Source organism: Gossypium hirsutum, chromosome A13, assembly GCF_007990345.1.
Source record: "Gossypium hirsutum isolate 1008001.06 chromosome A13, Gossypium_hirsutum_v2.1, whole genome shotgun sequence".
In the NCBI taxonomy this organism is placed as follows: domain Eukaryota; kingdom Viridiplantae; phylum Streptophyta; class Magnoliopsida; order Malvales; family Malvaceae; genus Gossypium; species Gossypium hirsutum.
The window spans coordinates 105590534-105602659 of NC_053436.1; the positions used below are offsets into that span (position 1 = coordinate 105590534).

Consider the following 12126-nt stretch of genomic DNA (forward strand, 5'->3'; position numbering starts at 1 on the left):
AAAGAAAATCTTCCTTACTAAAAAATAATCAAAATTTTGTATAATTAACCCCTTTTTATTTTATAAATATATTTAAAAAATTTATCGATATTGTGTTAAAACCCGACTATGCACAGACCGGACCGCGCACCCAGCGGGCAGCACCCTAGTGTGTGAAGTGAATTGAATGAAGCGGCGCGTGGCGGATCGAAACGAGCAAGAAATGGACAGGTTAAGCGGGTCCCATAGCGGCTACACTTTTTGCTACTACAGATGGAGGGCAACGATTAAGGCTCCTCCTCCGCCATTTCACGTATATATACCCTGAAACAGAGACTCCATTCATTTACGTCAATATAACCAAACCCAAAACAAGGTGTGAACCGTAAAAAATAAAAAATAAAAAACTAAAGAAGAAGGGCAACGTCTCCGTTTATTGTTATACCGTCATTATCGTCTTAGAGTTTTTCATTAGTATTGCTTCTTAGCATTGGTATTAGCCATTATTGGCTTGTGTATGTGGCTCTAAATAGCTGCTACTACTACTAGTTCTTTAATCTAGCTAATACAGATGGCTGGCAACAAGGGCATAAGCCTCGACGAGATCAAGAATGAGTCCGTCGATCTGGTAAATTAAATTCTTTCTTCCATCCTTTAAATCAATCAAGTTTATGCATGTTTTTTTTTCAAGTATTGAATTGTGTTTAATTTGGCTTTTAGATCACCAAAAGACGTGATTATACATGAACTATATGTTTTTTTGTATTGTTCTCTGTTGTTGAATTTTATAAAAAAAGTGTACCTGAACTTTGCTTCTGTTTTTTTTTTTTAAAGTCAATTAAGCGACGATTTGCTGTTGCTTTTATGAAAGAAAGCTTAATACATACCAATATCTTCATTTTATTTTTCTTTAATTAGTTTGATATCTGTTTCTAGTGAGGTTTACTGCCAATTTTCTTTTCATCTCCAGCATTTATGTGCTTTGATCGTATCTTTTCATCACTCTCTGTATTTTTTCATTTTTTTTTTCCAAAGAATAAAGAGGTTTAGACTGAGGTAGCTGGTAGCTAGGAGTAAGAGCAGGAATCATTATTTTTCGCCATAAATCTTGCGTTTTTGTTTTCAACGTTGATTTTACTATTGAAAAATAAATAGAAGTTTCCTGTAGTCCTACGATTTTTAAGAACATGTCTTTATTAGGATTTTTTTTTTTCAAAAAGAAAGAGAAAAATGTTAAATTTTGTTTTGTTTTTGTTATCGGGAGTTTCTTTGGGTTTTTTTATATGACTGAGAGGGATCACATGAAAAAACAAATTCGCGACTAACTACTGAACAGTGACTAAAATTTGATAAATCGGTTTTTATATGACGGCGAAGAAAAGGGTATCATAATATGCCCCATGATCCATCGAACCAAAAAAGAAATGCCCCAGAGTCCCATATCGACATGCTGTTAGTACATAGTGAGGCTGAGCAAGATTTAAAAAAAAAAAAACCGGAAAAATGATTTCAATCTTCATATTTAAATCTATTTTATTTTATTTGGTTTTGGTTCTATTAGTATTTAAATGTATTCATTGGTTGCTTGGTTTAAACTAATAAAAGAATTTCAGAAATTTATATAAAAAAACTTTTTGGAAAAAAATTCACCCATGAATTGAAAAATCAAAATAATATATTATATAATAACTTTAAAATTTTCAAAACTAATATATTTAAACATTTTATTACATTGATGTCACTTTTAATTAGGTCACCAATTCAATTATAAATATATAGAAGCACGATTCTTTTAAATTATAATTAATATTTTTATAATGATATTTTTACTTTTTTTATATTTTTATATCATTTTTAAATAAAAAAATTAAAAATATAAAATTATTACCACTTCACCAATCTTTATTAGTGAAAAAAATTTAAAAGATAATATTTTTAATATAAAATATTTTTTTTCATTCGCACAGTAAATGTGACAAAATCTATTTATAGTAAGTTTGTTTCATTGCCATTGTCTGTGGGGTTAAGATGACGTTCTATTATATTTTTATCATTATTTTTAATTCATTAATTTTATTATTCATCCTTATGAATAAGAAAATCATTATTGATTGATTAAATTTGTATTGAATAATAATTAGGAAAAAAAATTATGGATAGCTTGACCTTGCCAATACCTCTTACCATAATTTAATATAAAACAGATCCAACATATCTGCATTAGACTTGTGTTGTTTTGGGCTTTTGAAGTTGAATTATTTAGCTAGGTTTCATTTTTCTTTGAATTTGTCTTACGTTAGGGCAAAATTTTCTTTGGAATTAGGTAATAGCTTTATTATAATTATTATTAGAAAAATAGGAGTATGTAATTCTATTTGTAATACTAATAATTACTTATAATATTTTGTTTCTCCAGCTGAAAGTTAGTTTGATTTAGGTTTAGTTTATAGCTGAAAAGTAGTTTTTGAAAAACTTTCTTTCAAAATTTTCTTTTTGATCATCAAATAAAAGGTTTTTTAAATTGAAGTATTTAATATTATTGTAAAAATGTACGGTAAAATATTTAAATATTTTATTTTAGATATAATATTTGAATATAAAAATAATTTAAATGATATTAAAATTAACTTACATTAAATATAAATTTTAAGCAATTAATATGACTTATTTGTTTTAGTCTAAAGGTAGATTCTTTTATTGGTTGTCACTTGGGTGGGGACATATGTTCTTTGTTATGAGACACTTGATTTTCACTTAAATGCATACACATACGAACAAAATAACAATTCTCCTTAGGTGCACTTTTATTGAGGAAGTGGTAATTAAATTGGCTAAGGAAGTGATAATTGCTTATAGGAACGGATTCCAATTGAGGAAGTGTTCGAGCAACTGAAATGTACAAGAGCAGGCTTGACTACCCAGGAAGGTAACAATCGCCTTCAAGTTTTTGGACCAAACAAACTAGAAGAGAAAAAGGTCCATATTCATTACCATAACCTCTTTACATACCAGTTTCTAAATATCCAGCTTGTAATCCAGTTGTATAATATGGTATGATATGCTGCCAACAGGAGAGCAAATTTCTCAAGTTCTTGGGTTTTATGTGGAATCCTTTGTCATGGGTCATGGAAGCTGCTGCTGTCATGGCTATTGCCTTGGCAAATGGTGGTGGAAGGCCTCCTGACTGGCAGGACTTCGTTGGTATCATTGTCTTGTTGGTCATCAACTCCACCATAAGTTTTATTGAAGAAAACAATGCTGGTAATGCAGCTGCTGCTCTCATGGCTAATCTTGCTCCCAAAACTAAGGTGGGAAATCAACATTCAGCTCACTCAACCGTTCGTTGAGTCATCTTTTTGTCTTTCTTTATTTTAATCATGATGTTCTTGTACCATAATGTAGGTTCTTAGAGATGGTCGATGGAGTGAGCAAGAAGCAGCAATCCTGGTTCCTGGGGACATTATCACTATTAAACTGGGAGACATAGTTCCGGCTGACGCTCGCCTTCTCGAGGGTGATCCTTTGAAGATCGATCAATCTGCTCTCACTGGAGAGTCTCTTCCTGTCACCAAGAATCCTTCGGATGAAGTGTTTTCGGGATCAACCTGTAAACAGGGTGAAATAGAAGCAGTTGTTATTGCAACTGGTGTTCACACTTTCTTTGGAAAAGCTGCCCACCTGGTCGACAGCACCAATCAAGTGGGACACTTCCAGCAAGTGCTTACTGCCATTGGTAACTTTTGTATTTGTTCAATTGCCGTTGGAATAGTCATTGAGTTAATAGTCATGTACCCGATACAGCGCCGCAAGTATAGGGATGGAATTGACAATCTACTGGTACTCTTGATCGGTGGAATCCCGATCGCTATGCCAACCGTTTTGTCTGTCACTATGGCTATTGGTTCCCATAGGCTTTCTCAGCAAGGGGCTATCACAAAGAGAATGACCGCCATTGAGGAAATGGCAGGCATGGATGTTCTCTGCAGTGATAAGACTGGGACCCTAACTCTAAACAAACTTACAGTTGATAGAAACTTAATTGAAGTGTTCGCAAAGGGAGTCGAAAAAGAGCAAGTGCTGCTTTATGCAGCAAGGGCTTCAAGGACTGAAAACCAGGATGCTATTGATGCTGCAATTGTAGGAATGCTTGCTGATCCAAAGGAGGTATTAATTTCATCCAAGTTTTTCTTCTTTTTTTGTTACCATTTGTTCCTAGAATTCATTTGTTATCTTTTGTACTGATTTTCCAGGCACGAGCCGGTATCCGAGAGGTCCATTTCCTACCATTCAACCCTGTTGACAAAAGAACTGCTCTAACCTACATCGATTCCGATGGAAAGTGGCATCGTGCTAGCAAAGGTGCACCAGAGCAGGTACTAATACTGCTTGCTCATTTTGGAATATCCATTTAAAATGTCTTGGTGGATAACTTCTAACTAATATGCTTTCAATGTTTTGAAATAGATCATAACTCTTTGCAACTGCAAAGCAGATGTAAGGAACAAAGTTCATGCAGTTATTGATAAATTTGCCGAACGCGGGCTTCGGTCTTTAGCTGTTGCAAGACAGGTCTGCAAAACAAACTTTTGCAAAACTCATGTTGATTAGATTAAGTAAATCGGTGTAGTCATATTATTTAGTTTCCATTTCTACAGGAAGTACCTGAGAAAACAAAAGAGAGTCCTGGGGCACCATGGCAGCTTGTTGGTTTGTTGCCACTGTTTGATCCTCCTAGGCATGATAGTGCTGAAACTATCACAAGAGCCCTAAACCTTGGAGTGAATGTTAAAATGATTACTGGTAAGAGTTGTTTAAATGTTATTTTAATATTGTACATTGTACATAATCTCAAAATGTAAATGTTATTTTAATATTTTACATTGTACATAATCTCAAAATGTAAATTTTGTATTATTTTCCTATTATACCAGGGGATCAGCTTGCCATTGCCAAAGAAACTGGCAGGAGGCTTGGAATGGGAACCAACATGTACCCTTCATCTTCCTTGCTTGGTCAAGACAAGGATTCTTCCGTTTCTGCCCTCCCTGTTGATGAATTGATTGAGAAGGCTGATGGATTTGCTGGAGTTTTCCCTGGTATGTTGTGTACCTCAATATGTTATATTCTGGAAAATGGAAATTATTAAAATATATTCTTACATATTTTTTTTTTTAAAAGAAAGAGTCCTTGATATATCATTAAATTTATTTGCTATAAGGTCCTCTGCTTAGTTTTTTTTTTTTTTCCACTAACAATTTATTTTCACGTCAATGACAGAACACAAGTATGAAATTGTTAAAAGGCTGCAAGAGAGGAAACATATTTGTGGTATGACAGGAGATGGTGTCAACGATGCTCCTGCTTTAAAGAAGGCAGACATTGGTATCGCTGTCGCTGATGCCACCGATGCCGCTCGAAGTGCTTCAGATATCGTACTTACTGAACCTGGGCTTAGTGTCATTATCAGTGCAGTGCTGACCAGTAGGGCTATTTTCCAAAGGATGAAGAACTACACGGTTAGTCATCATATCTCAGCTTACTTTAGTTTGCATTTTACAGTCCTTTACTCCACAGGGCAAGTGTTTCTAACATCGTTTCTTGTTCGTTTCGACTTTGTAGATCTATGCTGTTTCAATCACCATCCGTATTGTGGTAAGCATATACACACCTGTCGAGCCTTGAACAATGATAAAGCTGAAAATTTTTACAAATGGTTTAGCTCATTCATTTTCATTTTGGCAGTTTGGTTTCTTGTTCATAGCCTTAATATGGAAGTTTGATTTCGCACCGTTCATGGTTTTAATCATTGCCATTCTAAATGATGGTAAGATGATATTTTTATCAGACTGTTGCTTCAATAAGTCTGTTGTAAAGTCCACCAGAAAACCTACCATAATCTTGAATCTGATTTATTTCTTTATCACACATATCTATAGGTACAATCATGACAATTTCCAAGGACAGAGTAAAGCCATCTCCACAACCAGATAGCTGGAAACTCAAAGAGATTTTCTCTACTGGCATTGTGCTTGGAGGTTATTTAGCACTAATGACCGTGTTATTCTTCTGGGCCATGAAAGACACTGATTTCTTCTCTGTAAGTACAGCTTTTGCTATGTCCCCATTTATGTGTTATTTTTTATGAGTTTTCTTTTGATTTTTTGCTATATTTCAGGACAAGTTTCATGTTAGGTCACTGAGGGATCGTCCTGAACAAATGATGGCAGCTTTATACCTTCAAGTTAGTATAGTAAGTCAGGCCCTCATTTTTGTCACACGGTCTCGCAGCTGGTCCTTTGTCGAACGTCCTGGACTTCTATTAGTCACTGCATTTATTGCTGCTCAGCTGGTAAGAAAATTTAACTCATAGATGCTTTGTGTTGCAGTGAATACCTGTGTACCACTGAAATTGTGGTGGTTTATATTGTGTTAACAACGTAGTGGAAGTTGATAAATGAAAATTTCAACAAATTCTGCTTCATGGGTTTCATTTTACTTTTATTTTTCAAATGTAACTGATAGCTTCTTGGTACAACATAATGAAGCTTAGCTGCTTGTATTTGGCAGGTGGCCACTTTGATAGCTGTCTACGCTAATTGGCGTTTTGCAAAGATACAAGGCATGGGTTGGGGATGGGCTGCTGTAATCTGGCTTTACAGTTTGGTCACTTATATTCCACTTGATCTTATAAAATTTGCAATCCGCTATGTCCTTAGTGGAAAGGCTTGGGACAACCTTTTGGAGAACAAGGTAGGCTTCAGCATGAATTTCAATCAATCTCTTCATTTCTGATATTTACATACACACATATATATATGTATGTATATATATTTCTGATTCAATGGTTCTTATTATGCTGTGTTCCCATTAAAGACCGCCTTCACTACAAAGAAAGATTATGGAAAAGAGGAAAGAGAAGCACAATGGGCAGCTGCTCAGAGAACTCTGCATGGCCTTCAACCACCTGAAACCTCAAACGTCTTCAATGAAAGGAGCAGTTACAGGGAACTTTCGGAGATTGCAGAGCAGGCCAAGCGCAGGGCCGAGGTTGCAAGGTGAGTTGCACTAATTCCCATTCATATATGGCCATATGCACTGTTTTTTTCCAGGCTTATAATCATAATACATAACATATGTTGTAGGCTGAGGGAGCTGAATACACTGAAGGGTCATGTTGAATCAGTTGTGAAGCTGAAGGGACTTGATATCGATACTATTCAGCAGCATTACACAGTTTAAAGCTAAAGCCACCGCAGATGATGACGATATGCATTTTAATTTGAGACAAACAAAGGATCATTCATGATCTTCCCTCCCTTGCTACAAAGAAAATGTTGATGATGAACAAGGCCTATGGAGTATGGCCGATGTTATGAGAAAAAAAATAATGAAACAGGAATTTGTATTATGGTAAGTATTCTAAGATGGTATAGGTTATGTATGTTATGCTCTCTTTTGGAACACGGGATAAGCTAGTACAGGGAAGGGAAAGAAGTGTTTTACCTTTTTTATAACTGCAAAATAACAACAGGCTTTCAATTCATAGCCTGGCCTTGTTTGCAGAACCTTGCTTCTTAATCTTTCTTCATTTTCCCCAATCCTTTTTTTTCTTTCTTTCCAATTTTGATGGTTCTACATCTACAATTAGTTCTACGTATATACATACATACACACACATATACGCATATATGTATTCAGCAAAGGCAAACCAATTTGCTACTCTCTTATTGTAGCTAATATTAGCCTATCAATATCATTCACCATTTAAGTTAATCTTTAAACATCAAAAGCAAAGAAAAAAAAAGGCAACTTTTTGTCTTGGGCACTAAAAGGAAAGGTTACTGTCCTATATGTGAATTTGCAAACAACTATTGTTGATTGATAGATATAAAACTACTGTTGTTGATTGTTGATTGGATATATATGAAGTTGTCCCTTGTTTAGAATTCCTGTATGAAGTTGCACTTGCAGAACCATCATGCTAGGTTGGTCGCGTTGCAGAATGCTTGCAATTTTCTGCATTCTGATGCCTAAACATCTGGAATGGGAAAAGGGCAGTTGCCAAGAGACAAACCGGTCACGCTTGGTAAGTAACATTTGTCTGATTCACATTAAATTTATAGACGAATGAGTTCTTTCCATTGCCTTATTACTTGACTGACATGAAAGGGATTTCGTATTTACATACTTAAAGAAAACAATGTACCAGTTTGTACTTTGTCCCTTTGATTTCTATTCAACTTCAACTCAATTATGGGGCGAAAATTTGCAAATAGGGCACCAATTCTTCACCTGCAGCCAATTCTGTACGCACGTCACGTGATACCTATGCTCACACTGCAACATCCCTACTTCATCTCCATTTACATATTCTTCCTGCAATACAAAAATCCATGAATTCTATTTGGTTGAACTCAAACCAGTCCTTATATGAGATGACCAGAGCAAAACTAGCATAAAGTTTGCATTGATAGATAGTGTGGAAAGTTCTATAGGGAAGCACCTGACAGATACTACATTTGGTAACATCCTTTTCACCGTCACAGTCGACACTAGCACCTTCATAGATGCTTTTCATAAGGCATTTTGACAATGCTTCTTCTGATAGCACAGTGCTCACATTACCCATCCTTTCTTCTAGATCTAGTAATTCCTGTCATGATATCAAGCAAAGTTAATCTCCATTGTTTTATCTTTAACAATAAACTTAGACTAGAATACATCTTAGTGAGCAAAAACAAACCTCATATGACATATTGTCTATATCCAGCCTCATGTTACTATACTGGTCGTAAAAGTTTAGGCCATCAAGAAACAAGGTGGTCTCTAGAGCAAGTAATTGCTGCAAGACAGAAACCGAATCAACAACAGACAACCCATCGGGTAGAAAGAGACACTCCAAAACTAGTTACCTCATGTGTCAAATCTTCATCTTGTTCGATCCTCTCTAATGCTAATAAAACCTGCATAAAAAATAAAACAATAGCGATAGATGAAGCTTCAGTACTTCAAACAAACTGCTAATGCTTTATGTTAGCCTCTCTCTGGAGAGTATATTGAGTCCCTTCCTCAAGTTCCATAGAAAGAAGGAATATAGAATATAAAGATATAAATATGCTAATATACCTCCCCAGTGCCATCAATATTGTAGTGCCAGAAGCTGTCACGGTTAACACCTATTTCTGAAGGACTAGATGGCATGATATCGAGTAAACTCTCACTTATATTATCTGGTTGACTGTAAGAACTAGCACGAGTCGAGGCAATTTCTGTGGAAACAGGATCATTCAAATTGATAGGTATATCAGATCGAGGCACTTGGGGCATGATCACATGGTACTCGTTCGAACTTAACCTATTTCCATTTGCTTGGTTAGGGAATCCCCGTCTACCATAACTACTGTTTGACCTCCTAGTCCGAACTGAATAAGCAACACCACTATCTCTCCAGTTTCTGGCTTGCCTTGAATCGGCAGAAATAAAAACACCATGACTAGGACCGTTGTTCTGTCCCTCCAAAGATGACCCACTTAACTTCTTTCCCCTACTGGAACCGGAGGAACTTCCCTCTCCATCAGAGTTTCTCGTTTTAACCGTGTCTTCCCTTCTTCTAATGCTTGAATCTGATGATAAACAACCAGACGGGACAACATCGGATATGGACTTACATCTTAAATTTCTCAACCCATACCTGCTTGCGTTAGCACGAGTTGCCAAGCCCACAGAAGCACTTGGAGATCTCTGAATCATGTTTCTCCTCCAACTTGTGCTCGATGCCACACTAGAACTTCGCACTTCCCAGGAATCCACATTTCCAGATTCAGACTGCGGAATGAGCTCCGACACTTGCAATTCATCCCGAACACTACTAGTTTCCAGCTGAGATGATAGCTTCTTCTGAGGATTTATAGAGGATTTTCTGTTGTTACTAACAGTAGGGTTTACTCTAGAGGAACTTCCAATTATTCCCTTTCCATTTCTTGAGCAGCCATTTCGAGTATCATTCATGGAGTTTAGCCTGGCACCGCATCCAATTCGATTGCAAAACCGAGCATTTCGTTCTCTGTTATTAACATGATCGTTCAAAACCAGACCTGATCCCTTTCCAAGCCCATCAACACCTCTTTTACCACCATACTCATCCATCTAGGTAAACAATTACCCTTTATACCTGAAAGACATCAAAATAATGCATCATATAACATAATCCTGCAACATGACATAACTTTAGGACAGGAAAGAGGGAAAAAAACCCAAAAAAACCATAAATTCATTAACAAGAACTAAACCAACAGTTAAAAGTTTACAAAAATGAACCATTTATTAAAATCCCAGAAACTTTCCACCCAACAGTTAAAGCCTAGAGGGATACTCAAATTTGAAACCAGAAAGGTAAAGTTCTGTCTTTGTTCAACCTAAACATAATATGTATTGCTGTGTAACCTTGAAGTGAGATGAAAAAGAACACAAAATATTACCAAGAACAGTTTGTAAAACTTAGTCCAAAACCCAAATTCTATTTTACAATCTACAAAATCTACATATATGCATATATATGTGTGTGTGTGTGTGTGTTTGAATTATATAACAGAGTTTTCGTAAATTCCAAACCATATTTCCCAAGCTCTTCTTGTAAAGCATCATCGAAATAATCGATCTTTTATACTACTGTTTATAAAGTCGATTGAAACAAAGACAATTATTTGCCAAAGGATCTGATTTTCTATTATTATTATTATCTGTATTTACTTGAAAAAAAAATTGTGAGAGAAATAAATAGACAAAGGATGAAGCTATCTGTGAGTGATGAAAAAGAGAAATAATGGATAGAATTTACGAAGAGTTAAATTAAAAGGAAAGAACAGCAATCAAAATTTACTTATTCCTTTGATTCTTTGAATATTCAGAGAGAGAGAGAGAGAGAGAAAAGGATGTTTAAAGACAGAGCAAAGCCAACGCCAATAGTAAGAAAGTAACATAGAGAAGGGTTGAAGAAGCAATAAAACGTGTACGAAACACGATCTAATACTGCTAAAAATAGTAACTTGTACAGCTAATGTTGTATTTTATTGCAAAAACAAAACATTAGTGGAACGGCGAAGTAGAAAAAAAATTTATTTATATTATAATTTTTTAATAATTAAATTAAAATTTAATTATTTTTAAGAAATAAAGTATAATTTTTTTATTTTAAAATTTTAAAATATCCAAACGAAAAAAATTTTATTTTAAAGGTCGAGTCCATTTTCAATCCCTTAAATACACCCTTTATCAATAGGTGATGATGAATAATTCAATTTAATCAACCCCATAACTTTTATATTTGGTATAAAATATAAAATCTCATTATTATATCTTAAATTACATTTTAGTCTCTCTAATAATCAAATTAGTCATTTCATGAGTCAGAAAAATAGTCCTTCATTAAAATTTTGTATTTATATTTAAAGTATAATAATAAATTTAATCCTCAATTTTACACATTTATTCATTTTGACCCCTACTCTTTTAATAAAAATAAATTAAAAATTTTTTAAATTAATAAAACTAAAGTATTAAAAAAAACATTACTAACAAATTAAAAAAAATTCTATTAAACCCTTTTAATTATGAAAAGATAAAAGTGGCGTGCTTATCATTCCTTGAATATGCATTTATTTATACACAAAAATTATAAACAAATTTACAATAAAAATACTAGATAAAAAAAGTGTAATACAAATAAATTTTAAATAAAAACATGATTAAAAGAAAAAACTAAATCAGCCAACACTCTTCAAACTTGAGTTTATGTGAAGGTTGAACTAATGGAGATGATAGGAAAAATGCGAAGTATTCAACAAATTAATGATACAATTATTATTTAAAAATTAATTTCTAATAATTCGAGTGTTGTTTTGTGTAGAGTGGAGTATGAAAATTGAGTCTGGTAGGGGCTCGATCCTTTAAAATGAAACAAATTCAGTTAATTTTTTTATAATTTATAAATATTTAAATTAATAATAGTAAAATTATATTTTAGTCTTTTAAAAAATAATAAACATTTGATTTTATTTTTTAAAAATTATAAAAATATAAACTAATAAAATAATAAAATTATATTTTTACTATCGTAAAATTATAAATTTTAATTTTAATTTCTGTAAA

General features: G+C 34.0%; 2 protein-coding genes across 9 annotated transcripts; one reads left to right on the forward strand and one right to left on the reverse strand.

Moving 5' to 3' along the window:
- Nucleotides 1-287: 287 nt before the first annotated feature.
- LOC107893480 (plasma membrane ATPase 4) lies at nt 288-7577 on the forward strand. The gene is made up of 16 exons (XM_016818484.2): nt 288-607; nt 2836-2955; nt 3051-3287; nt 3382-4143; nt 4230-4352; nt 4444-4548; nt 4635-4779; nt 4911-5075; nt 5257-5495; nt 5599-5631; nt 5722-5803; nt 5916-6076; nt 6155-6328; nt 6547-6729; nt 6853-7034; nt 7122-7577. Exons 1-16 carry the CDS (start codon nt 551-553, stop codon nt 7216-7218), a joined length of 2865 nt encoding a protein of 954 aa, XP_016673973.1. The 5' UTR covers nt 288-550; the 3' UTR covers nt 7219-7577.
- A 93-nt stretch (nt 7578-7670) lies between these two features.
- LOC107893481 (uncharacterized) lies at nt 7671-11005 on the reverse strand. 8 transcript variants are annotated; one of them, XM_041085580.1, is made up of 7 exons: nt 10859-11005; nt 9106-10150; nt 8892-8942; nt 8723-8821; nt 8483-8632; nt 8186-8355; nt 7671-8080 (listed from the first exon to the last, which is right to left on the reverse strand). In XM_041085580.1, the coding sequence occupies exons 2-6, from the start codon at nt 10123-10125 to the stop codon at nt 8227-8229; spliced, it is 1449 nt and encodes a 482-aa protein (XP_040941514.1). In that variant the 5' UTR covers nt 10126-10150; nt 10859-11005; the 3' UTR covers nt 7671-8080; nt 8186-8226. The 8 variants fall into 8 exon arrangements, with proteins under 8 accessions (XP_040941514.1, XP_040941513.1, XP_040941516.1 ...); XM_041085579.1 differs by having other exon boundaries at nt 9106-10972; XM_041085582.1 differs by having other exon boundaries at nt 7671-8017; nt 9106-10937.
- Nucleotides 11006-12126: the final 1121 nt, after the last annotated feature.

Coding starts and splice junctions, on each gene's coding strand:
- LOC107893481 (XM_041085580.1), bottom strand. CDS start 10,125: ATGGATGAGTATGGTGGTAAAAGAGGTGTTGATGGGCTTGGAAAGGGA. Junction 8,822..8,891: donor ATGAAGATTTGACACATGAG/GTAACTAGTTTT, acceptor TCTGTCTTGCAG/CAATTACTTGCTCTAGAGAC. Junction 8,356..8,482: donor CCAAATGTAGTATCTGTCAG/GTGCTTCCCTAT, acceptor TTTGTATTGCAG/GAAGAATATGTAAATGGAGA.
- LOC107893480 (XM_016818484.2), top strand. CDS start 551: ATGGCTGGCAACAAGGGCATAAGCCTCGACGAGATCAAGAATGAGTCC. Junction 4,144..4,229: donor TGCTTGCTGATCCAAAGGAG/GTATTAATTTCA, acceptor CTGATTTTCCAG/GCACGAGCCGGTATCCGAGA. Junction 5,804..5,915: donor CATTGCCATTCTAAATGATG/GTAAGATGATAT, acceptor ACATATCTATAG/GTACAATCATGACAATTTCC.